Here is a 26,391-nt window from a genome sequence, read left to right on the forward strand (position 1 = left end):
TGTGAACAGAACGCCACCGCCCAGGAGACAGGGTCTACTGCGACACCAGCCCTGTGCTCTGTCCTTCTCCCGTGCGTGCACCCAAAGCCTTCTGGCTGAGCTCCATCCCCAGCCTTTGTGATTTATTTTGAGACCAAGTCTCACTGAGTTGCCCAGGCTAAGCCTGAACTTGTAACCCTCCTGCTTCAGCCTCCCAGAAGGCTGCGATTTCAGGAATGCACCAGCCCACCTGGCTTACACTTTTCATTGACAGCACCCAGGTAAGAAAGAAAAAGCACTTTAAACACTTCAAACCTCGTGGGGGCGGAAACAACAGTTACTGGAGAAATAGGACGAGACACAGCTCTTTCTAGTGACCAGGGAGAGACTCGGGTTTCAGTTCATTCTCTAAGCTTCAGTTCAGGAATCCCAGTCTCCAGGCCCGAGCCCTGGGCAGCCTCGAAGCTGTGATTTTGTGAGTCTGTCGCTAGATGGTGCTGTTGGGACGCTTTGTGACCCAAAGTATTTTGCTCTTGGGTTTTTTTGGTAGGGTTTTTTCTTTTTTGTTTTTTGCGTTTGGGGGATTTTTTTGGCTTTCACAGGCAGCCTTTATCATGCGGAGTGACCCCAAATCCTCATCTCCAGGCCCTGGTAGGAAAACCGAGACAGCGCTGTCACAACGCGCCCAGCTTCTGCTGTCGGTGGCGCGCTGCAGGCTCAAGACGATCGGAGCTGTGCTCTCAACAGTTCCCCTAAGTGAAAAAAGGGAAATCGAAAGGAAAACTGCGTTAGGAGTTAAGCATTAACGACGGGCTACACCCCAGTACCACCAGGGCGAGATAGCGGGGGAGATACTGGTAAGGACTACCGCACAGAAAGCGAAGGTCACCGGGCAGCGAGTCTACAAACATCCTACGATTCAGAATTTTTATAACAGTTACGTTAGGTCGGGCTCAGAATCGCTCCGGACACTCAGGATCGGGGCAGAGCCTTTCGTGCTGGTTACTGTCGGGCGCTCGCGGGGGGCTTCCCTTTGCAGCCCACGGCACAGCACACACTCGACGCCCCGTTGATTCCGACAGCGCTGCTCTTTGTCTTTGCGCAGTCTCCCCTCGGGCCTCGCCGGTCCGCCGTCCTGCAGCTGGGGTGTTGATGCCCCGGTGGCTGAGGTGTTTACCAACTTTGTGGGTCGTGTCTGGGCGACACTGGGGGGACAGAGCAGTGATGGGGATGCAGTGTCCGTCTGAGCCCTTTGGGTCACATTGGAGCCAGAGGGGGATGTAGGAGGACTGGCCCTCGGGGTGGCCCTCCCTGGAACCCGCTCCGTTTAATCTTAACCCTCCTTCTGGGGAGGCCCGTCATCCTAAATCCTAATTACATCATTTTCTAAGGGCACTATCGCTGCAGAGTTCTCAGAGGCAACAGTACGAAGTCTTACAAGGAAAATATAGGCAAGACTGAGGCAGGAGGATCTCTTAATTAAGTTGAAAGCGAGCCTGGGCTACATAGTGAGTTTAGGGCTAGCCTGGACTACACAGCAGGAACCTGTCTCAAAAATTAAATAAAATAAAAAGGGAAATATACCGCGAAACCAAGAGCAAAACAAACTCGCCTGTAACAGAGGAACATGATCTTTAACCATTCCAGTGTTCACCAAAGATACAGGAAGCGAAACGTGTAAGGCAGCTGCGTTTCATCAGACAGCTGTATCCAGGAGCCCTGGTTCCAGACTCTTGTGAAATCTGACTGCAAATACTCAAAGCTCTGGATGGAACCCAGGAGGTGTGAAATAGCCGTGGGTGAGTTTTGATAAGCACCTACCACGGCCAAGTAACAGTCGTTTATTTCGTCTGAGTCCACCAAGATGATTACGGTTAGGTATCTCAAACATACACTAAAAACAAACTGAGAAGGTAACACCGGGAACGTCCTTCACGTCACCAGCGGCTCCTTGGAAATGCGCCGCCCAGGGATGTGGGTGCCTCAGCCTCCTGCTCCACAGACCCCAGGGGTCCCCCAGTGGGAGACAGGGCTGCACCCCAGCACTGAATCTCCACATCCCCGCAGCAGTGGCGCCTGAGGAGACACAGAAGGGCCGAGCCAGCGCCCAGCCGAGTCCCTCTTGCAGCACTCGCGGTACCGAGGAGGGTGGCACCCGGCTCAGCTTCCTTCATGGGGCCAGACCTGCCGCGGGGACCCCGGGGGCAGTGGCGCCGTCTGCTCCTGGCCTGCACACAGAGGCCCAGCTGTGGAGGTGCAGCCCCGGCCAGGGACCCCTGGAGCGAGGACCATGCAGCACCCACCACCCAGCCAAGCACCCGCGTCCTGAGCTCATAGCCTGGTGCCCTGGGACGGCCGGGCAGGGGCGCAGGCGGGCAGCAGCAGCCGGGCTCAGGGTCTTGCCCTGGGTGCCCTCCTGGGTGGGGGGTCCAGGGGCAGCTTGAACCCCGGCCTGAGCTGGGCCCCTCCCTGAGCAGGAGTCACTCAGGGCCCCCCTGAGTTCTGACACGAGTGGGACAGGGCGCTTCTGCTGTCACTGGCAGGGCGGGCTGGGTCCCCCACACTCGCTCTTGTGCTTGGCCTCCTTGGTGATTCCAGCTGGGTTGGCCCAGGGCATCCCCTCCCCTCTGGGGAGCCGGGGTCCCCACTTTCCCGCCCTCCTGTCCAGGTACCGCCAGGAAAACTGAGCCCAGAGCAGGACCCACCCAGCGCCTGGGCCCCAACCCCCTTCCCGGTGTCCTGGGAAGCCGGAGTTAGGAGGGGCCTGGGGGACAGGGTGGACAGCAGGGCGGGGCGGTGGCTGTGTCTGCAGGCTCTGAGCTGGGCCGGGGCAGCAGCTCTACCACATGAGGGCACAGCCCTTCCTGGGAGCTGCAGGCCACCAGAGCCTCCATGGGCCTGAGCCCCTGCAGCTGACAGGCCACCCGGGGAGGGGACCAGGGCGCCACTACCCACGGCCATGGACAGGGTTCGCGCAGCACCCGTGTCCCCAGTGTCACCTCTGAGCACATGTGGAACTGACCGAGGATCAAGGACACGAGCTTCGGAGTCTGTGAGGGAGCGGACAGGGACACTTGTCCAGGCCCACCCTGCCACCACTGTCCAGCAAGGCCTGAGCCCCACCCCCTGCAGGGAGCGGGCAATACTGAGGTAGCCTGTGTTTCGGGGTCTCTGCATGTCAGGGTCTGTGTAGACAGCACCCCAGTCCCCACGTGACTGTCCTGTGTGTGTCCCCCAACAGCGTCCTGCACTCCCTGGTCCTCAGCCCTCCTCATCCCTTCTGGGCCCTGGGGTCCCCACGTCCCCGGGCTCCCCCTGAGGGGCCCAGGGTCAGGGCCTCTCCGGCCGGTGGCCCCCAGCCCCGGTCTGTCTCTCGGCCTCCTTCGCCCTGGCCTCCTGCCTGGAGTGGCCTGTGGACTGGAGCCCGGCTCTGGGAGGCACAGGAGTGAGCGCGTGGCTGCTGTCCATCCCCCTGCCCTGGCTTGGCCACACGGCCCGGGCCACCCGAGAGGAAGTCCTCCGAGGCTGACAGCTCATGTGCCACTGTCCCTCAGCCCAGACCCCCAGCAGGGCTCAGCACGGTGTCCCTGGCTCCTCTGCCTGGCACCCGGCTGTGGCCTGCTGCCGGGCCCCTGTTCAGGAACCAGCCCCTCCCCTCTCGGCTGGGAGCCTGCCGTGGCACAAACAGCACGGGCGTCTTCCAGCGTGTCCATGTTAGACAGAAGTAAGACGGGGAGACATCAACCAGCCAGGAAGGTTTATTAGCAGACAAGGAGGGTGCAAGTGGAGGGCAGGGCTGCAGCTCTAAGCCTGGGCTGGGGGCGGGGCTTGGGCTGGGGATGGGAGGAGCAGGTCTGAAATTGCCTTTTGCAAGCTCTGTGGACCTAGGTGAAAGCCTAGGCTGCCTGGGTGAGCTCTGAGGGACGTCCCCTTCCCCGCTGCGCTCTTCCAGCTGGAAATCAAATGACTGTCGACTCCTCCTGATCCCCAGCGCTACTGCACAAAAAGCAGAGAGGCGCCTCTGCCTCTGCGTACTGCGCGTCTGCTCAGCGGCCACCTCACCCTCCCGGCCGTCAGGAGAGGCCCGGGGCCAGGAGCCAGGTTAAACGGGGAACTTGGCGAGCCGGCGCCGGGCCTGACCCAGCCGCACCAGCCGCTCCTTCAGGAGCCGCCTCTTCCTCACGATGTTGCTGCGCTCCTTCAGGAGCCAGGCGCAGCCCTCCTTGTCCTGCAGCTGCTGCAGCATGGGTTCTGCAGCCTCAGGCCGAACAGCTGCAGGACGTAGTACTGGATGACCAAGGGGATGTGTCTGCCCAGGTTCCCTCCGACCTCCTGGAGGAAAGGACAGATCTCAGAACGGCCGTGCCGGGGGAACCCTGATCTCGCCGTGTGCGCACTGGAGGATCCAGGGAGACCCTGGCCTGGGTTCACACTCGGTGTTCTCGGCGCGGGGGGCAGAAGGGGGTCCTCGTGGACAGAGAGGGACCCCACGGAGGTCACGGTGGCGATGACCTCTGTCCCTGGCCTCCCTGACCACCACCTGGGTGCTGGAAGGAAGAGGGTGGAACACGCTGTGCAACAGTGACATTCACAGCAAAGGGACATTTGCAGGCGCCCGCCCTCGGGGGAACGCCGCGCTCTTCTTGTTCGGGTCAGCCTCGGGCTGCTTGGCGCCAGGGTCTGTGCTGTGACGGCCCAGGCAGGAGCCCGAGTCCCAGCGTGGACAGAGTCCCCGCTCCGTCCTCTCCCTCTGTCCTCCCGCTCTCGCTCCTTCCGACACACATTGACCCAGGGCCGTGGCATGTGCCGGCGGCCCGTCAAGGTCTGCCGCCCCTCTGTGACTCAGCTTCCTTCTCTGGGGTGCACGGACAGCATGGCCACAGACCCCCCAAACGGGGAACCACAGACAGTGTGTCAAGAGCCACCCGCTCGGGGAGGAGCCAGGCAGGCCAGGAGCACCCAGGGGCCCTCCCGGCAGGGGCAGCGAGCGGGGGGCAGCGAGAGGGGCGCAGCGAGTGAGCCCGGAGGGAGCAGACCGCGCCAGCGAAGGGCGGCTCGGGGTGGCGGGACGTGCAGAAGCCCCCGGTGGGGCACGGACACAGCGTCAGGCAGGACTCCGCCACAGCACAGAGCTCTGAGCCGTGTGACCACAGGGACGCTCCTGGAGGACACTGCGCTCGGAGACCTCAGCCGACCCCGCACGGCGCGGGCCCTGAGGGCCCAGATCCCTAAGCCAGAGCTCAGGTGCTGGGTGCTGGGCCTGAGGAGGGGACGGGGACTCGGTGCTAATGGGGACAGTGTCAGTGTCGGGATGGAGGGAGGCCGGCTGCACAATAACGTGAAGGAATTTCGTGTCCCTAAGTCGTGGCATCTGTAAGTGGTTAGGTGGTGAAATTTATCTTTTGTCCTTTGCGCCGTGATAGACAAGGACAAAGAGTGCTGCACAGGAAGGGCAGCACACGGTGCGACGCGCTCGGTCGGGATGCCCGGAGTGAGAAGCGGGACGCCCTGGGTCTCCACGCGGTCGCCTCCTGCGCCTGCGCAGCCGCTGCTCCCAGCCCCGCCCCCGGGGCGCCCTGTGCTTCGGGCCACACCGCTGGGTGACGCTGCCCTGCACCCGCAGCCGCAGACTCCCTGCCCGGGCTCGCAGCAGGGAAGGAGGACTCGGCCCGCGTCCTCCACGTGAGCACACACACCTGGCAGTAGGCTTTCAGGTGCTGCAGAAACTCGGTCACGGCAGAGTCCCGTGCAGGAGTGCCGAAAGAGCTAGCGCGCACCACGGCTGCTTTCTCCCGGGCCTGCTGCAGCGCGTCCTGGTAGGCCTGGTCCTGGCAGTAGACGATCTGCTCCATCTGGAAGTGAAGGCGGATGGCCGCCTCCGCGGCCTCTTCCTGGTCTGAGCCAATGTCCTCGATTTTGTTCTGCAGGAGGAGAAAGACCCCTAAAGAGGCGAACCCACAGCTCCCGGGAACCTGTCACCCGAGAGCCTGGAGCGGTGGCCACCCGACCTGGAGGTCCCACCCACAGTGCTGCAAGGAGACCCCACCCCGGGCTGGGCCCCGCCGGCTCTGTCCTCAGCCAGGACTCAGTTTCCCTCCTTGCTCCCTGTGGGTCTGAGGGGAAGCTACGGCGTCCCCCAGGGGACACACGAGGGCAGGAAGGTCTGGCCTGGGTCAGCCCCATCCCACACATGCGCGGTCCCTGCTTTCAGGGTCACCGAGGAGGACAGCTTTGCCCAGGAAGCACCCAGGCCTCCACCTCGCAGAGCACTGTGTGTGAGGCTCGGTGCTGGCCCATGAGTGCTGACCACGTCCTCCTGTCACGGCCACCCCAGGACACACCACTCGTCTATTCAGGGCCACGGGCCAGCGAGGTGGCCACCCTCGGCCTCAGGCTGGAGGACGGCAGAGCCAGGGTGCCCCGTGTCAGGAGCCCTGTCCTGCCTGCCCGTGCATGCGCTTGGTGTCCTGCCCCTCGCCCCCTCCACAGCCGCTTCCTGCCCTGAGCCCCTCGCTGAGTCTGCGCGGGGCCGTCCCCTCCCACAGGGTCAGTGGTCTGCACTGAGCGGGGCCCTGGTCCTGGTTCACGCTTCCCAGCCCCGCTGCTAGCCCACAGTGCTGGGGACACCGGGGAGGATTCCCAGGCGAGCGCCGGGCCGCTTCTCCACACACAGACAGGACGCTGGAGCGGGCCCAGGGCGTGACACACCCGCTGCACTGTCGCATCCCATCCCGGGCTTTACCTTGGAGGTTTTGTGCAGATTGAAAAACTCACTGAAGTTCTTGTCAGAAACCGCTGTGAAGGCCTTGCGAACCATTTCTGATGGGGAGGGAGAGGCGGGTGAGCACCGACCGCTGCTGCCCACTCCGCGTGGGCCGCGGCCCGTGGGACCTAAAGTGGTCAGGAGCGCGGGCTTCTGTCCCCGCTCCGCCGCCACCCCTGCCCCCGTCCCGTGAAGAGGCCGCCGCTCGGGGGTCAGGCTGAAAATCCTCCGCACAGATCTGCCGCACATCGCATTTTCTACCCCGAGTAGACACCCTTTCGAGGAAGGTGATTTCTTGTGGAGTTACAAACATGTTCATACTTTAAAATAAAACCAGCACCTCAGTCTTCAGTTTACTGAAACAATCTACGTGTCCACGTTCTCCATTTGGAAAAGAATCCCAAGAACGTGTTCTTACTTAAACGAATCACATTGGCGTCACTTTGAAAGTCACGCTCCTATTCTACTTTCCTGTAGGATGTTGCGGTCACGTTGCCGAGTATCATTATGTTTGCATGTCTTTTTTTTTTCGAGACAGGACCTCCTTGTATACCCAGCCTGGCCTCGAGCTCAGTGATCCTCCTGCTTCAGCCGCCTGAGCGCTGGGATCACAGGTGTGTGCTACCAGACCCAGCCCCAAATCACAGCTTTCTGAAAAGCAGTGTCTGTGTGTTGATTTTTAACTTTGTTGTGTGTCTTTGTAGCTGTAAAGATTGCAAACTTTCCTCTAGGTGGGAAAAAATGATCTGGGATGATGAAAGCATGTAATGAGGGAAGCAGGTGCGTTATTCTGCAGCCTGCAGGTAAGGTGCATTGGACACACTTGGGCACGAGGTGTCCGGGGTCACCCTGACCCATCGCCCCAAGGAGCCTTGAGGGACTGGGCTTTGCTTAAGTGCAAGGTGAGCTCTGGGGAGGAGGCCAGGCAGGGCAGCCTGAGGGGAGAGATACACTCAGTTTTGAATCCAGCAGGTGATGCATTTCAAGAAGGGGTGAGCGGGGCTGGGGATTTAGCTCAGCAGCACAGCGACTGTCTGGCAAGTGCAAGGTTGTGAGTTCAATTCCCGGAACCGGAAGAAAACACACACACACACACACACACAAAAGACAAGGGGTGAACAGAGGATGAAACTCAGGTCTCCTTTGGGGGCTCTGACCCTGCCCTAGTCACAGAGATGCCCAGGGGACTCACACTTGGCCCTGTGTTTCAGCCCTGACCTGATTCCTCAGAGCTGCCCCATCAGCAGACCGTTCGAGGGTGGAAGTGACCACAGGCACAGGGCAGAGTGGCCTGGGGCAGAAACACACAGGTCTGCTCCAGAGTTGCTGGGACACAGCTCCAAAGGCCTCAGCACATGGAGGCAAGCATGGCCCTGGGTGGCTAACATGAGCCTGGTTGCCAGTTGGATGGTGTCAGGGGCCAGAAGTAGGGGGAGGGGCTGGGTTGGAGCTGTCACCCTGTCCTCTGCAGTGAGGCCTCCCTGAAACCCCCAGGTGCCCAAGTTCAGACGAAGCATAGGCACCCTGGGAGGGCAGTGCAGCCCCGCTCCACCGAGACTCGGCCCCTGGATCCTTTATGACACCAGGATACATCTGCGTGACACCCCAGGACCCTTGCGACACACCAGAACAAGTCCCTGCAGCACATTGCTGGCCAGGGAATTACCAAGCCTGAGCAGAGGGAGGCAGGACCCTGATTTTCAGATGGTGACTCCGGACCTGGGATGGAGCTATGAGCTACAGGACAATCCTGGGGACCAAGCCCTCCCCTCACTGGGTGTGTGCCCACTCTGATACTGGCAGAGCCCTGATCTGTGCGGCCCCAGGCTGGCACCCTGGACAGCAGAGAACAAGTTTCCGTGCAGCACACGCCCGGGGGAGGGCTCTGAAGTTCCTCCGCCTTCTCTCACCCCTCGCCCTGCCTGAGCCATAGACATCACCACGCAGAGCCGCGCTCACCGGTGACCTCACGCAGCAGGTCCACAGCCGGCTCCTCCAGGACCCGGAGTTGACTTTTCATGATCATCTCAAATGTCTTGTAGTTCACAAACCCAGGCAGCTCTCTGCCACGATGCTGGTTTTCAAATTTCATGACATCTCTTTTTAAACTGGCATAATCTACAGCAAGAAAGGGTAGCTTTGCATTATTTTACAAAATTTATAATAACCCCATTATAAATTTATAATAACCCCATAAAACCCCATGTAATAACCCCATTATAAATTTATAATAACCCCATAAATCCCAAATAACAATCTCCCAATCAAAAATAAATCTTGATTTTCAAATGGACAACTTCCCTTTGGACTGCAATAAAGAAAGCCGTGGCAAGTTAATTCGCCTCCTCACACCTGGCTGGCACATGCAGACCTCAGCCAGCGGGCAGCAGCAGGTGCAGAACTCAGGGGAGACAGACCTTGGAGTAGCGCTCAAGTATGGCATCTCCGAGACCCCATTCGATTTTACCAAACACAAAAGATCACGATAGCAAATGCTCCTTACCCAGAGCCAGTGCTCTCTAGGACACAGGATGACCTTGAGCACCAGCTGAAGACACCTGCAGATCACCTGCTCTGAGCTGAGCAGGAGCAGGGGGTGGCCCTCCTCACAGGGACCACACGGTACACAGGCACCCTGGAGTGTGACACGGGCTGTGGGGACCCTAGCAGGGTGGGGGTGCAGAAGGGCCCTGCCTCCTGCCCTCGGGAAGGCCCGACCCCCCTTCGCCACTGGAAACTCATCATCGAGATCAGTTCACATACAATAAAACTCACCCTATTAAAGGGAGCCATCCCATGATTTGGGGGTTATTCACAGAGCTGTGCAACCCCTCCCACTCCAGGACGTTCCCATCACCTGGAGGTCGCCCCACACCACACCCGCAGGTCCCTCGCTGCATCCCCTCACTCCAGCCCTGCAGCCCCTCCCCTGCTTCCTGTCTCGATCGCTCCCCCATCTGGACATTTCACGGGCAAGGGATCTCGTGAACATGCTCCTTTGTGACGGTTTCTCCCAGTCCGCAGCAGGGTTCAAGGCTTAGCCGTGCTCAGCAGGTGTCAGTGCTTCTGGCTTTCGGGGACTGAATACATCACACCGAAGGGTGTTACAGGCTCCAGCGTGTCCCCCAAAGCTCCTGTGCTGGGGTCCTAAGCCCAGTATCTCAGAATGTCACTGTGCCACAGACAGGGACTCTAAACAGGAATTAGGTTGAAATGAAGTCGTTCGTGGAATGAATAACCACAGCCAGCACTGCTCCAGTGGGGCCTCCACTCCTAACATGGAGAGCAAGGAGCTCACACCACCCGTCCACCCAACCAGTAAGGACAGGTCCTCTACAGCCGGGATGGACTGCAACACCTAATCAGTGTCTCCTAATGGCCAACCAGTCTGGGATAACAGGCTCCCAAAGATGTGGCTGGATCATGGGGTGCTGCGCCCCTCTGGATTAATCTCCTAATTTCATCAGTGAATGTGTGAGTGCCCAGCGGGAGGGGGGTCACTGGGTGCACCTGGAGAAGTCACATCTGTCTAGTGTTCTTCCCCAGGGCTCTGCTTCCCAACCACCATGAAAGAAGCAGCTTTGCTCTGTTATGGTCTGTGTCTGGATGGTCCCCCAAAGCCTCATACAGTCATGGGATGGGCTTCTAGAGTTTTTGATTGATCCATGGTCCCATGCTGGGATTATGGGTGTGAGTGCCACACCCGCCCTGGGGCGGGGAGCCCGCACACAATATAACAGAGGGGAAGAGGCTCGCTCTCTGCCACTCCTCCCTTTTTGCTCTTGCTTTTGCTGTCTTCCACCGCCATGAACTGTTGCCCTCTTCCGTGTCCCACTCTGCCTTGGAGCCAGCCGAGTATGGACTGAAGCCTCCACAAACTGTGAGCTAAGTAAACCTGTCCTTCCCTAATTTTAGGTGTTGGGTATTTTGTCTCAGCAATGAGAGAAAAGTAACCAAGACACTGCCACGCCCTCCCGCCATGATGTTTCTGCCTTGAACCAGCTGACCGTGGAACCGTGAGCCAGGTAGACTCACCCCCAACCTGTGGGTCAGCAATGGGAAAGCTGAGCTATACACTACATGTCCCTTGACATCAGTTACAGGTACCTACTGGCCTCATTTAGTGACAAGGAACCCAGCGAGTACAGCTTCTGTGTTAGCTGCCTGCTCCAGGCGTGCTCCTCGCCCTTCACGTCATGCTCCTCTGTGTCCTCACAGACCACGCCAGATCCTGGGCTGAGCCCTGACTCAGCGGTGTGGTCTAAATGTGTCCCCCAAGTTCAGGTGTTGAAAAAACTTCCCCCAGGCGTGGTGCCACTCAGAGGTGGGTCTTTAAGAGGACGTCAGCTCATGAGGGCTGCGCCTCTATAAAGAGATCACATGCGGTAGGAAAGAGCCAAGAGGAGTTGCCGCCCTGCTCCATGTGAGGACACAGCCGGGTGTCACCACCTCGGCAGTGAGCCCCAGGCTCACCAGACGGCCAGCGGCCTGGCACCTTCCCTTGGACTCCTGCGTCCAGGGTGTGAGCAGCGAGTTTCCGCCCTGTCTGACTCCCCTTGCAGAGGTAAACATTTACAGCAGCGCAAATGAACCAAAGCACTCACCTTTTTCAAAGCAGTCTCCAATCATGGAATTCCAGTTCTGGAACTTCAGTCGGAGTCTGGCAAACAGCCGGGTGCCTTCCCTTCCCACGGTTTCCTCCCCGAGCACTAGAGCACTGATGTCCTGATTAAACACATTGATTTTCTGCCGAGAAGAGAAACGTGTCAGCACGGATGTCCACCTGCGGGGTGGAGGTGGCGTGGAGGTCTCCTGTACCGTAGGGTGCCAGCCACTCTCCCCCTCATGGCCCATCTGGAACAAGGAGGGAAGAGACCCTGGGACCAGGATGAGTGGTGGCCTGCCAGCTGCCCTTGGGACCCCGCTGAGGGCCTTTCCGAGCCCCGGCAATGAGCTCGACTCCCTGACTTCCGTCTCCCTCCGCCTCCTCTGTCTCTTGCAGGGTGAGGGCGCCCTTCTCTTGCTGAGTGGCAGAGCACAGAGGAGCCTCGGGCGGCAGCGACGGCAGGAGTCGGCACAGGCCGCCTGGGCGGACAGCAACGCAGGCATCTCGGGCACAGCCCGCCGCAATCCTCACCTCTATCAAGAAGACTATTTTCTCGCTGTCATCCTCTGGGATGTCCATGCCGTACTTCTGTAGCTCCTCTGTTGTTTTCTGGTGATGCTCCTTTATCTTGTTTTCCAGCATCGGCAGGGATTTCTGGGGCAGAAGAGAAGGTAGAACTTATAAGTATGGACGAGGAGTGGGAGAGGCCCAGGCCTGCTCTGCAGAGAGGCTGCCTGGTCCGTGGGACACCTCAGTGTCCCCTCCTGATCTTCCTGGGCAGAGAGCCACAGCAGGGACTCATCGCCCCAGTGCCACAGTCCCTGTGCCAACTCCCAGCAATAAACCCACACACGGTGCCCACTGCACACGGTGCCCAGCCTGCTGAGGGCCACCGAGGGCAGCTCCTTTTGTGCCTCCGTCTGCCTGATGCTCTCTGTCAGGAGAAGTGGCTGTCGGGACAACTACAGATCCTATGACTTGCATGTTTTCAACTGGGTACAGCTGGCAGCGGTCGTGTTCTGGCCCAGTGGCTGGCTGGGTACGGCCCACCCTGGCCAGGATGTTAGCACTGTCCCTTTCCGTATGACAGGTGCTAGGATAGTGTGGGTCACTAGGAGGCTGAAGCCAGGGCACAACGGTCACCCCGGGTTTAAGAAGACAGCAGCCAATGTTTTCTTCAGCAGAAGAAGCATTTTCTTCCGTGGGGAAGCAAACCCTAGCTCAGGGTTAGGACCCTGACCAGTGCAAGGGTAAACGACCAGTCCATGAGGCGCGCCCAGGGCTGGCTCCGACAGGGACGCGGGCTCTTTCTGCTGTGGTCACCCCGGTGAGTGCTGGCCTCTCCATCATGGCCCACGAGATGTCACCTTGCTCTCCACTGAGCCCTCGCTCAGGGAGGGGGACCTCAACCTTGGCACCAAGTGGAGGGGAGAGAAGGTCCCGCGAGCCTCGGTGCCCACAAGCTGCCTTCCCGCGGGTCTGCTGTGCGGATCCTGGCTCTGCCCGGACACCTGTGTCCCAGGGCTGCAGCAAGAGCAGAACCTTAGCCGCAGGCCAGGCCTCCCCACCTCATCCCTCAGGGTCACTGAGCACAGGAGGTGCTGGAGCCACGCTGCTCGGCACGGTGTCCAGGTCCCTCCAGGAGGACACAGGGCCCTGCCCAACTTACACAGATGTGTGCAATGAGCTCGGCGGACAGCCTCTCTGCCAGGCAGGGGACCGTGGCCTTCCCATCGTCCAGCAGCTCCCTGAGTGAGGGCAGAGAGATGCCTTAGGCACATGGGAGGCTAGTGTCGCCTGCTCCCCAGGGAACAGCTGACACGTGACTGAGCCCTGGCGCACACGCAGCGGGCAGCATGCCGAGGCTGCAGGGAGCCAGCTCAGATCCTGCCACACCGCTCTGAACCCACCCAGCTGAGCACGGACAGTGCCTCAAGGCCACACGCCTGTCTACAAAAGTCCACGCCACTGCAGGTGTGTTTCCGCAGCACGTGCACCTGCACACGTCCCTCTGATGTGCTAGGCAGGTGTGCGTGCCCTCCATGTGGACAGGAGCGGGCACTGTGTGTGTGTGAGGAGGGTGGAGCAGGAAGACACCCCGGCCGGAATTCAAACCAGACACAGGGAGGAAGGAGGCTGCGCTGTCCCCTCAAGCTGCCCGGCTCTGTGCCTGGAGGGCTGTGGCAGGCCGCCCTGCTGCTGACGTGAACTTTCAGGGTGAGAGCGCAGGAGGCCGAGCACCATCCCTCTGAGACAGCACATTTGTGCTGAGGTTTGACCTGCATACTCAATACTTAAAAAAATACGCATGAGGTGAAATGGACCTTTTTAACCATTTTAGTGCCAGCTCAGTGGCGTCAGATTCCTCCACAGTCACCGCCTACCAGGCACCAATGAGACTCTGCACATCTCACCCACACACACACACACACCCACACCCGTCCCGCCTCCTCCAGCCCAACCCCCGCCCTTGTCGGCCCTGTGAGGTGGCAGGACTCCACGGGTCACCAATGCCAGCATCACATCCTCAGGGCCCCCCCACACTGCAACGAGCAGGGGGCCTGCTCCTTCCCAAGGCTGGGAGACTCCAGCTCACGTGCACCCCGCGTGTTCTCCACGCACGGACCCCGCGTTCTTCCACTCGTGCCGTGTGCAGCGCGCTGCCACGCACCACAGCGTGTGACACCTTCCTTCCGAGGCTGCCTTCCCGCAGCCTTCCGGGAGAGCTGATGCCCCAGCAGCTCCACCTCCGGGTGCCCGTCAGGGGAACCAAACCACTTTCAGGCTGTGCCATTTTGCCTTGGATATGAAGGTTGGAAAAGCCTTCAGTGGCCCTGCCTGGAGCATCACCACCCACGCGGTTTCTGGGATGCGCGTCACTTCGTAAGATGCGTGTGTCACACACGGCATTTCATGTCTACACTGCAGTACCAGTAACTGACCCCAGGGGCGCTCTACCACGGAGCCACATCCCAGGTCCGCCCAGGCCCTCATAGTACTTGTTTGCTTTTATTTCTATTTTTTACAATTTTGAGACAGGGTCTTGCTAAGTTGCTCAGGTGGGCCTTGACCTTTCGACCTTCTTCCTCAGCTTCCCTCAGCGCTAAAATTACGGGTGTGGGCAACTGTCCCTGTCTCTTTTTAATCTTCCACTGGTATTTATTTTGCTGTGATGCGTGAAGATACTATTGTCCCAGGCCAGGCTGGTGAGCTGCAGCTGCACACGGGTGGCAGCTGGCGCACTCACCGCAGTGCAGACACACGCACCGGGGTTCCAGGCTCACCGCTCTTCTCCCTCCGCGTCTCTGTCTCTTCCCGTTCCAGCACCACACCGTGTCCGAGACTGTGCCGCGGCCCCTCCCCGCCGTGTTTTGTTTTTCACAGTGCTTTGTGCACTCCCCTTTCATTATTCCAGACCAGTTTCACGTTATTGCCAGGGAGCAAAGCCGGTCTGTCTGTCTGTCTGTCTCTCTCACACAGTCACACACACACACAGTCGCTCACACACCCACACTCCGCACACCCGATACCGCCTTCCAGGGTGTTTCCCTGGCGGGGACAGACGTCCTCAGTGACACCGGTCCAGGACGAGAACGGCAGCGCACCTGTAGTGTGGGTGTTCCTCAAAGAAGACCTTTTCCCTCTGCAGGGCCTCGGCCAGGCTCAGGCGCTCCTGGATGTCCTGCTGCCTGCGGCACCGGACAACCATGTAGCCCTTCTTCAGGGGGCACACCAGGTTGTGCACCACGTCCACCACCTTGTCCTCCGTGCCTTTGTCCACCAGATCTGGCTTTGTCAAGATGCCTGCACCAGAGACTTGGGATCAGGGGACGCACAAAGTCCCCAGGCAGAGGGCAAGGGTGGCTCCTGCCCCGGCCCCAGTGGCCAGGGCTTGATCCCACTGCGTTGGAGGGCAAAGAGGATCCCCACAACAGCCACGGGCAAGCCGGAGCCCCAGGCAGAGAGCCTCGCTGGGCAACCAGGAGAGGAGCGGCACCGCCTGCATCACGGTCTCTCTTGACCTTCACCAGTTCTTGGCGGGGAACCCGCCGTCCACCCCTGCATCCCTGTGGACGTCCACCTTGCTCCCCCTGCCTTGATTCCCAGGGCCCGGCGCCCCTCTTGCCCTGGCGCGGCTTTCCCACTGTCCTGTGCCCTCCATGCAGAACGGCTGAAGGAACCAATCAAACGGTGGCATCTCGGCTGTCGCTCCTGTGGGTGCAGGTCCCCATCCTCTGTGCATGCAGAGCCTGGCCGTGGATTCAGGGGCACTTCGGACAGGAACCTCACAACCAACACCAGCCCTGCTACTCACCTATGGTCCTGTCTCCTGTGGGGTCCACCTTCTGTGCCATGCTCAGCGCCTCCGTGGTGGCAATGTCCACGTTACTAGGAACCACCACCAAGTTGATGGTCTCATCCTTTTCAATGTATTTCATTATGAGCTTCTTGATCTATGAAAAACGACATTACGGGCCTCCTGAGATGAGGGAGAGAGGTCAGACCGGCCCAACCTTGAATTTATTTGCTCTATTCTTGGACTCGAGGGGTGTCTCTTCCCCAGGAAGTAATGTCAGAAAAGCCAACCCACAAAGGGTAGCCAGGTGGCACCTGCCAAGCCAGAGGGATGACAGACTAACTCGACTGCAGCAGTCGCAGGAGCTAAGGGGTCAGGGAGGACGGTGAGGTTTGAGCCACTTAACTTCTTTCTCCCATAATCTCAGATCTAGTGGTCACAGTGGGCGACACAATGCCGGAAGCGCTGCCTGGCTCGTTCCCTGAACCTGTGTCCACGAACTGGATAGATTCACCCGCCCCCAAGTCTCCTCCACACCCGTGTCTCACACTCCCATCACGCACCCGAGTGGAGGTGCCGCAGAACTGAACCACAGCCAAAGCAGAGTCATCGAATAAGACAGAAGGAACAGGAAATGTGTTTCATTTTCAGCATGGACGGTGGGGGAGCTGATGGGCACTGGCCTCGCTAAGGCCACCAGGCTTCCACATGTCCCTCTCCCACACAGCCCTGGACTCACAGCCGCCCTCAGGGGCCGCCGCCTGCGCCCCAGGCCAGGTCTGAAGGGCGTCTGCAGTTTACCTGGTGACCGATGTCAACCGGCTGATTGCCCACGGCCACCCTGGTGATCCCAGGAAGGTCGATGAGAGTGAGGTCCGGGACAGTGGGGGAGCCGATCTCCAGACTAATGAGCTCGTCCTTGATGCACTCTCTGTCCCCTGTGATTGTATCCTGGGCTGCCAGAGGGAAAAAGGAAGGTGCATGACATGTAGAGGGGGGCTTTCCCCTCCCGGGGAGGCCCAGAAAGCACCTCCGCTTCCGGGCTTCTGGACACAGCTCCTCTTAGGCCGAGTCCACCTTGTGAGATCAGAGCAGACCGGCTCCTGAGAGCACTCCCAGCACTTTCCAAGCTGTGGCCAGTGCTGTCCCCAGGGAGTCCTGGTAATGCCGCCCACGAGGCCCCAGTGGAGCCCGGACCCCCTTATCCCTCCCTCTATGGTGAGGCGACAGTCACAGGGAGGAGATGGGAAGAAGTTCATATGCAGGGGATCCCCCAAACCAGAGCTGCAGGTTGACCTGGGGAGGGGTCAGCTCAGGCAGGAGCAGCCCTGGCTGCGGGCGTCCTCACAGAGGCTCTTGTCTCGAGGCCCCCTCGGGAAGGACGCACACTGGATGAAAACGGCTGCCTCTAACTGTTCGCTCACACCCTTTGCTGGAATTTGCCTCCCGGTCGCCTGAAACATCAGCTCAGATCCAGAGCACAGAGGGAAGATAACGGCAACGGCAGCTATGGGAAAGCAGCAAATGGTCCCCAGGTCCCCATGTCTGGGAGTTACGGTCATGGCAGTGAGCTCAGGCCACAGACACATATGAAAATGTCACCTACAACGTCAGGTAGGTGGCAGAAGGCAGTGACAGGGGCTTTGCCACTGCCCAGCCAGCAGAATGTGGCCTTGCTGGCTTCACCAATGAGGGACCAGGGACAGAGGCTGTCCTCAGGGCAGACAGACAGAAGCAGGAGACATGGTCCGTGACCCAGCTCCCAACCCAGCTGTGCTCTGAGCCTGGCAGATGTTTGTGTGACTGAGGAAACACCCTGTCGTCTCACTGCCACCTGCGTGCGCCATGTGCTGCCCAGCTCTGGGGCCCCCCTCATTCCTGGGCTGGCCCTGCCCCTCTGGAGAGCTGGTCCCTCCAGCTGAGTGTGGACAGGGCCTATCTGGACCTCAAAGGCTATGATGGTGGAGGCCGTGGGTGCTGCCGTCAGGAGTGGCCTCCTTTGCTGCTTGGAGCCCCTTCCTTCACGGGACAAGGGCCACAGAGGCCTGTCCCTGAGGACAGAGGCTGCACCCAGGAAGGACAGAGTGGGGCTCATCACAGGCCCCGCCAAACGGCTGGAACAGGCACCCTGCAGAGGGGGGACACAGGAGGCACTGACCATTGATGACTGCACTTTCCACGTGGGAAGCGTCCTTGATGTTCTGCTCAACGTCCAGGTAGCTGAGCTTGCCTCTCCACTCCTCTTCCGGCCTCAGCCTCTTCAGCTTCAGCACCAGAGGGCACCTGGTGACGATGCCTGGGGGCCACACCATGTCAGTTCTCGGGTCCCGGAGTCCCCACACGGGGCCTCCGACAGACACTGCTCACACTGGCACAGTCCCGGGACAGCGGGGGTGGAAAGAGCCCACTGTGCTTTCCCCCTCAGATGCCCTGAGACCTCACGTCAGGTGACCTCAGGCCTCTGCATTTCCAGCAGGCACCCAAGAAATTTTCTCTTCATGCTTGAAAGCCATGTCAGACTTCCTGCTTCCTCCCAACGCCCCGCAGCCACGTCGGAGGACACATGGGAAGGCCTGCAGCACCTGCACGCGTCCTCAGGGTCCCCGACACAGGCTCCACTCTCCGCTCTCCCAGCACGGCCCCTCGACCCACTACTCTCCACGTCTCCCGGACCCACTTGTCTCTCACGTCCCCGTGTCCTGAGCTCTGACTCTCACCTGGGCTCTGACCTCCTCCCTGGAGCCTTCACTGGCCCCCTCGGCCATGCACCTCACAGAGCACCGCTGAGCTGAGTGCCCATCTGCACCTCCCCAGGGAGGGGCTCGGGACGGCACCCCGAGTACACGGCACAGCTGGGGCCTGGTCCTTTCACTCAGACCTTCCCACACCGCAGGTTCCACAGAGCCCAGAGACACACTCAGTGAGACGGTGCGACTGACTGCACGGTCACCCCCCGAATGCCTCTCCAGAAGCCTTCACCAATGTGCCTGTGTGGGAGCCAGGGCCTTGGGGAAGCCATTCACGTTAAAGGAGGTAGCAGTGATAACAGCGGTGGAGTCCTTGACACTGTGACAGGTGCCCTTATGAGAGGTGCCAGAGACAGCAGGATCCTGCACAGGGAGAAGGCCACGTGCAGCCAGGAGAAGGGCTGGCTGTCTGCAGTCCATAAAGAAAGACCACAACCTCACGTGCACTTGCAGTGCCAGAGCTGTGGGAGGACCTCCCCCATTCCGGGCAGCTCAACCTGACTAAGGAGGACAAAGCTCTCACCGCTGCCTCTGGGGAGGGCGACTCCTGACAGGGCCTCCAGCACGGAGCTCTTGCCCGAGCTCTGGTCCCCGATGACAGCAATGGCAGGCAGAGCCAGGTCCTGCTCCACGCCCAGGGCCCGCAGCGAGTCGATGAGGTCAATGCAGGGCCGCACCTTCTCCTCGTACTGCCTGCAGAGGTTGTTCTCAGACACCTGGAGGGGTGAAAATGCAGAATCTCCTGGGTGGTCCGCCCTGCCACTGAAAATGGCCAGCTGCAAGAACAGTTACAAGCAGACTGCTGGGATTCCAAATTGCATTGAAAACAGGAAAAATATTTGAAGAAGCAATAATATGCACAAAGTCGTCAACCGATGAAAACTGTGAGCCCAAAGGTCCAAGAAATGAAATGAATCCCAACCATGGAACATATGGTATAAACCACATAACAACACATCACATCAAAACTCCTCAAGCCAGGTGTAGAGAGAAAAACGTAACAGCAGTCAGGAAATGACAAATGACATACAGAGGAACAAAGTCAAGCTTGACAGCAGACTTCTAATCAGAAGCAATATCACTATGAAGACAATAACAGTAGTTTTTCCAATAAAATTTTTATTGGTGTTGGTACTTGTTTTAGTTACTTTTCTCATTTATAAATAAAATGCCCAACACCCAAAGTTAGAGGAGGAAAGGTTTACTTGGCTCCCAGTTCATAGAGGTTTCAGTTCATAATCAGCTGGCCCCAAAGGAGGGTGGCATGGCAGAGGGCAACAGTTCATGGCAGGCAGAAGACAGCAAAGCAAGCAAAGGAAACAGCAACTGACTTTAGCATCTTCTTTCTACCCCATTTTATATTCTGTCAAGGCTCCTGGGTTAGAGCAGTGCCAAACCTATCAGTGGACTGATTTAGTAATCACCCACCCTTAATCCTAGAATCCTTAATCCTAGCACTGCATCATGAATCAGTCACATACTCTAGATCCAGCCCCCTCTGAAAAAGCCCCACCTATGACCTCATGAGGCTTTGGGGAGATATCTAGACACAAGCCATAACCATATTGAACCTAGGAACTCAAATGTGCTAAAATATAGTTTACATTTGAGAGCTGGGAATTGGTGGTGCATGCCTATAGTCCCAGAACTCAGGAGGCTGAGGCAGGAGGACTGCTGTGAGTTCAAGTCCAATTAGGCTACATATGGACAGCCTGAACTACATAGTAAGACCCTGTCTCAAAACAAGACAACAAACAGGTCTACCTCTGAGCTACAACCTCGTTTCTCAAGATCTTTAAATTATGGAAAAAACACCAAAAACTGACAATTCAGTACCCAAAAAAAATACGTTTAGAAACAAAGACAGGAGTGGCCCAAATTTACATTTGAGGATTGGCAGAGAACACAGGGATGTTTAGGGGCCAGTGTGTCTCCAGGTAGACATGCTTGACTGAGACACTATAAGCAGCAAAGTTGTGATTATTGTGTTTTAAATAGTATTTATTAAGCTGCCACTTCTTTTATAAAAACAAGATGGATGAGAGCTTGCATTATCAATGTCGGACTCTGTCCCTAGTACCTTACACATCTTCTCTCGCCCCCTTCTCCCACCCCTCCGGGAGGCAGTTAGCTGATTAGGGTTGCTATAGCCCATTTTGTAGATGAGAAAACTGAGACTTGGAAGTGCAGGCAATGTGGCTGAGAAGCAGCAGCCAGTTTGGGCTGCAGACAGCCATCTGTAGCTTGCTCTTCACTGCTTTCCTGTGCTGTTTTCATGAAAATCAAATCGAAGATTAAACATAGCAAAAACTAGCAGAAAATCAAGACTTTCTTAGACATGCAAAAGCTGGACCAATTCATCCCCCACACAGCAGAAGGAACACCCACTGAGAATCAGTACCTACACCGTGGAATTGACTCCGCAAGTGCTAACTACTGTATGTTTTCTTATTATTTAAATATCCTTTAAAGGTAACTGACTTTTTGAATGAAAAGAACAGCAACGCGTTCTGGGGTTTGTGATACAGGAGAGAGAGAGACGCACAGCAAAGCAGGAGGAGAGAAGCAGATGTATGCTCCCAGAAGGCCCTCGTGCCCCAAGGAGGGTGGTTTTGATCGGGTGAGGACACCGCTGCTAGTTAAAGATGTATCACAGGGTGCTGAGGGTGTTTACATGCCAGCATTGGGCAGAAATACTCCTAAGATACACAGGTTTATGTGTGAAGAGGGAACAAACACTTCAAACCGAAAACAAGTACCGACATCGTATTCCCAAGCCTAGCGAGTCATACTGACACGTTCCTGCCAGCTTGCGCCGCTGTGGTAGGCGCATGACTGTCCCCTCGGACGGCTTTTTATTAGTTTTCTCACTGGTAGTGAAAAGACCAATGAGAGGGGTGAGATCTGCTTGTACCGACAGCGGTACAAGCTGCTGTGTGACGGGCCTGTCGGGACCGTGTTAAATGTCAAAGGTGAGCGGGCCGCTAGGACGATCCTTCCTCACCCAGAGTCCCTGCCACCGTCTTGGTTTTCCTGCCTGGGACAGCGCTGCGCACAGGGATTCCGAGGAGTGAAGACCTCCGCCTGGCTCCTCAGAGCCCTCCGCATGGGGCCCTGCTAGGGTGTGTCACAGGTGTGACAGTGCAGACGGCTGAGCACCTGCCGTTCTCACACCTCCACGCTGTGCTGGGACTGCTGGCTGGGGCCCCACTTTGAAAACCGTCTCTATCTTCCCAGCGGCGGATCACAGATGCACTGTGTCAGCGGGAGAGGAGCAGGCCAGCTGCGTCCAGGTCATGGGTGTGAGTGGGTGCTCTAGCTTGGAGCTGAAACGTGCCCCAAAAACAAGTGGGGCAGGCTGGGTCCCTGCTTGCTGCTGTTGGGAGTACAGGGACCTGAAGAGGTGGCCCCACAGGGAGGACTCCAATCACTGGGTGGAGGAGGGGAAGTGAATAAGGGCACCCAGCCCCACCCTTCTCTCACTTCTGTTTCCCAGCCCTGAGGTGGCCTGTTTGCCCTGTGGCCCTCTCCAGCTGTGCCAAGCCACCAGGTGCCCGAAGCAATGGAGTCAGCTGGTCATGAGCTGAAACCTTGACACTATAAGCGAAGTAAACCTTTTCTCTTTATAAGTTCATTATCTCAGGACTTTTTGTAACAGTACCACAAAGCTGACTGACACAAGGCTGTGAGTTCCTCCTGCCCCACATCCTGAGGGTCACAGCCCAGCAAGAGAGAGGCTTGGGAGGGCAGGGAGGGAAACGGGAACAGGGAGTCTGTGGACCTGGAGGGACGGCTGGGGGTTCTCACTGGTCTCTGATGGTCAACACTGCTATTAATATCACTGCAAATCTGTTGACCGTTACCCAGAAAATGAGATAATGTGAAACAGGCTGGTAGGCCTGGTAACTACCATAAATAGTGTACTTCCTTCGGGTCTGACGTTAGGGCATTTCTTCCTCTCAATAGCCACGAACTCATCTTATACAAGGAAAACCAGGCTGCTGAGTGGGGAAAGAACGTCCCAAGGTCAAAAGGGGCGGTGTTGGGACCAAAGTTGGCAGGGACACGTTCCGGAGCCCATGTTCCCTTCCCGCCAAAACTAGATCCTCACGGCAGGAAATGGGGCACCATGGGGGTTCCCTGGGGAGGAGATGTCACGGGGAGGCCTCGTAGGGTTTGTGACTGGATAATGATCCCCGGTGGACAGGACCAGCACTGTGCTCCTGGACCTGGGATCCAGCCAGTTCCCACACGAGCCTGTCGGCATCTCCCCTGCTTTCCGAGATGGCAGCACAGCCACACCGGGCCGAGGGGAAGTCTCCATTCCACTGCATGCTGTCCAAGCAGAGCGAGCGCAGAAGGACGGAGAAGCCGCCGCCTCAGGAAAGCCACGCCCACCTCCTCTCTGGCCTTCCCCACTGTACGCCTAGGACGGACACTGCTCCTGTCCGCATGGACAGCAACTTACCATGGCCGGGGCTTTCTCTCCCCTGGGGTTGGGTTTTCCAGCCATACTGCGTTCTTTTGTTTTCCTTGAAGAACGACCTGTCTTCTTCCTGCTTCTCCTCTTGCTCTCGTGCTTAAGGAAAGATGGCACCCAGCACATGAGCGCGGTCTGGAAGCCCTGAGGTGGCTGCTGGCCAGAGCTCAGAGCTCACCCACACACAGCCCTCCAGCTGCCCCTCTTTGCACCCCAACCCCAGGTATGTGTCCAGGGCAGCATCGCCCTCCTTGCTCCAGCTGGAAAGGGGCAGTGGGATGCGCTCCTTGGAAATTACAAGGGGGGATCCATGGATTTTGGCAATCTAGAAATTTCTTCCCAAAATACCTCCCCCACCCCACTGGCCAATGGGAAGAGCTGGTGTTCTCAGGGGTCCCCCACTCCACGGCGAGGACCCTTTCTTCTGCCTCTCTGCAGCACTGGTCTCCAGGGCTACCACTGCCTCAAGCGCATTCCAAGGCTGGCACCCATGGGCCAGACGGGACATGGGGAGTCTACTGCCTTCCTTGTTTGCTTCATAAAATGAGATCTGTGCTGTGGTTTACGTCTGAAATGCCCCTCAAGGCTCATGAGTTGAAAGCTTTGCCCAGCATTAATGGGGTGGTGAGGGTGGCGGAGGCAGGTCACCGCAGGCATGCCCCTGGGGGTTCTGGTGCCCCAGCCCCTTCTTCTGTGTCACAGGGCACAGGGTGGACAGCTCTGAGTCCTTCGAGTTCCGTTTCTCGGGTGTGTGGTCGTGGGAGTGCAGCCCACATGCCCATAAAGCCAAGTCCCGGGGACTGTGTCGTCTATGCCTCTGCCTCATCCCTGACACCCAGGTGTGCCCGCAGGTGCCGCCTGTCTCTGTGCATTCACTCTACACACTGGGCACCAGGGTGCCGGGTCATAGCCACTTGTTGGTCCTGGGGGAGTCGAGCAGAGTGACCCTGACCCCACCCCACATTGTTCCGCAGTTGTCCCCCCATACCCTGGGCTTGCAGAGGAGCTGCAGGGGTGCCAGCCCTTCTAGCTGGCTCTCCTCCCCTCCCAGCTGCAGAACCCACGGGCACAGGCCAAGGGGTGTCCGCCAGATTCCCACAGGCTCCCCCAGAGTCAGAGTTGGAGAGGGCCATGCCCGGGGGCTCCCTCGCTCCGCCCACGCTGGCTCCTGCTGCCCTCTGGGCAGGTGGGGGCGGCACTCCCTCCACCCAGATTTCAGCAGTGGGCATTTCCTGTGGATCTGGGGCCTCCTACAGCAGCCCTGGGCACAGGTGCCTGGGCAGCCTGGGCGGGCACCGAGGGTCCCTCAGAGACCCCAAGCAGGAGCAGGGGGGAAGTGGCTCCAGCCCCTTCCTCCTCAGGACCCACAGAGAGGCCTCCCGCCAGGCAGGTGCAGCAAGGCCACGGATGCTGGGCGTCGGCCCTTGGCACGCTGGCTCCCTCCAGGGGCAGAAGTGTGTCTGGGAATTCCGCCCTTCCTCTGACAGGTCCCGGCTTCCAGGACCCAGTGGCTTTTAAATGTTCCTGGGCGAGAAGGAGGAGCCCCTGGGGGTTTGAGCACATTCGCATCCTGCCCTGGCTGGCAGACTTGGGGGAGGGGAAGAAGGGCAGGAAGCCCTGGCAGCTGAGTCCCCAGGCGGGAAGGTGACACCTTCAGATCTTCCAGGGTTCCTTCCAGTAACTCGCGCAGGGCTCGGGGCGGCTGAGCACCTTAACACCGGCAATCCTGCTTCCTAGGAAAAGCTCCGTTCCCAGGGATCAGACAATTCCAAGATCCCACCTGGGCAGCTCGTGGTCCCCGGGTGGGGGGCAGGTTTCAGCAGCACCCGAGCTCCCTCCACCCCACCCTCACCCATGTCACCTTGGGTACTTGAATGGCACCTGAAGGCCGAGTCCTCCCCAGCCCCCAGGTCTCCCGGGAGTCTCCTGTCCCAAGGCAGGAGGACAGTAAACTGGGCATTTCTGCCATGCCCCGCACCGCCCGCCCTCCCTAGGGACCCTGCCTGTCCCCCAGTCTTCTCTGCTCCAGCTGCCCAGGTCCCGATGCTACCTCAGCAGCCAACACGGAGCACAGGGCAGTTGGGGGGGGGGGTCTGTGTTGGAGGCTCAGCGGCAGCAAGGGATTGGAAGCTCACTACATGCCCCCACCCCAGTCCCTGAGGACCCCCAGCCCTGACCCCTGCCCTCCTGCAGCAGGAAGGCCCAGCTGGGGGCTGCTCCCGAAGCCCACCATGAGGCTGGGCAGCGCGGGACAGGACTCAAAGGGGGTCTGCTCCCAAGGGGCGTCGCCTGCATCCCCACTGCTCTCGCTATTACACCCAGAGGCACCAGCACCCCAGCCCCAGGCACTGCCCATGACCACCCCCTCTCCCGGAGGGTCCCCTAGCCTGTCCTCGAGACCTCAGGGAGTAACACTCACCAGTCTCAGAGCAGTGCCGGACAAGACGCTCAGGACAAGGATCTCAGGCTTATGCAAAGCCGGCCCCACTGACCCTAACCCTGGGAAGCCCCGCACCCTGTGACCACAGCGGGAGGAGGGGCCTGAGAAGAAACAAAACCGAAACTGATCGGCCGCCTGCGTCCTGAGAGGGCTGCGCCTGGGGAGGTCCGAGGCCCTTCAGGGCTGCAAGGGGCTGCACGCTCTCCCCTTAGCTTAAGTTCGGTCCTCAGGACAGCCCCCAAGTCTGCAGGGACGGGGGAGTGGCTTCCCCAGCAGAGCCACCCAGCTGGGCGGGGCCAGGGAGCCTAGGGAGCTGGAGAGCCAAGTGACCAAGTTCCAGGGCTCAGGAAGCAGGGCTAGAGGCCCAGAGTGGCCCGGTCCTGTGCTGAGCACCGCCCATTCCTGGAATCCGGCATCCCCCGGCCAGGCCAAGTGGGGAAGCCACGCACCCCCAGGAGCTCCCCTGAGCCCCTGCCCAGCCCTCTGGGGCCCTCACCTGCCAGTGCGGAACGGGAATGACACCTGTCCCGGGCTGCAAGCTCAGGGGCCAAGGCTTTCTGCAGAGGACAGAGCTGCTGCCCTGCGGGCCAAGGGCGAGCCTGCAGCTCACACTGGGCCAAGACAGGCTTTTCCCACCAGAGGGCTCTTTCCAGGACAGGATCCAGAAAGCCCAGGCCACATGAGACCCAGGAGTCACAGCCCTCGCGAGGCCTGGGAGGGCAGGCAGGGAGGTCCCCAGGGTACAGATTTGCTGGTGTTGATCCCCCTGGGTTGGTCCAGGCGCCTCCTTCAAGGTTACACCGGGAGCGTCACCTGCCTGGACATCCCTCCCTCCCCGCCCCACCCCACCCCACCCCCGATTTTGGGACCTGATCCCTTCTAATAGCCACCCGGTCTGACAGCGCCCTGAGGGACACAGGCTGATTTTCGGGTGTTACTGTGTTAACATTAGAACAACGGATAATATTCACATCCTCTGCAGAAATGGACAACAAACATCACCTCGCTGAGAGCAGCAATTTTAATTTGGAACAAGCCCTTACTTCAAGTCGTGGTCAATGGCAGCAGAGAGCAATCTT

At 58.9% G+C, this 26,391-nt stretch overlaps 1 protein-coding gene across 1 annotated transcript; it reads right to left on the reverse strand.

The window, feature by feature from the left end:
- Nucleotides 1-3,715: 3,715 nt before the first annotated feature.
- LOC102022785 (interferon-induced GTP-binding protein Mx1) lies at nucleotides 3,716-25,904 on the reverse strand. Its single transcript, XM_005375852.2, is given in 15 exon segments — nucleotides 3,716-4,227; nucleotides 4,230-4,311; nucleotides 5,676-5,900; nucleotides 6,722-6,798; nucleotides 8,702-8,860; nucleotides 11,347-11,488; nucleotides 11,880-12,002; nucleotides 13,018-13,096; nucleotides 14,954-15,152; nucleotides 15,664-15,802; nucleotides 16,447-16,601; nucleotides 17,804-17,941; nucleotides 18,916-19,108; nucleotides 22,861-22,971; nucleotides 25,809-25,904. Coding segments are annotated over 14 exon segments (1,902 nt in total). The 5' UTR covers nucleotides 22,906-22,971; nucleotides 25,809-25,904; the 3' UTR covers nucleotides 3,716-4,081.
- Nucleotides 25,905-26,391: the final 487 nt, after the last annotated feature.

This window comes from Chinchilla lanigera, unplaced genomic scaffold (genome assembly GCF_000276665.1).
Source record: "Chinchilla lanigera isolate Chin_1 unplaced genomic scaffold, ChiLan1.0 scaffold00006, whole genome shotgun sequence".
Classification (NCBI taxonomy): Eukaryota; Metazoa; Chordata; class Mammalia; order Rodentia; family Chinchillidae; genus Chinchilla; species Chinchilla lanigera.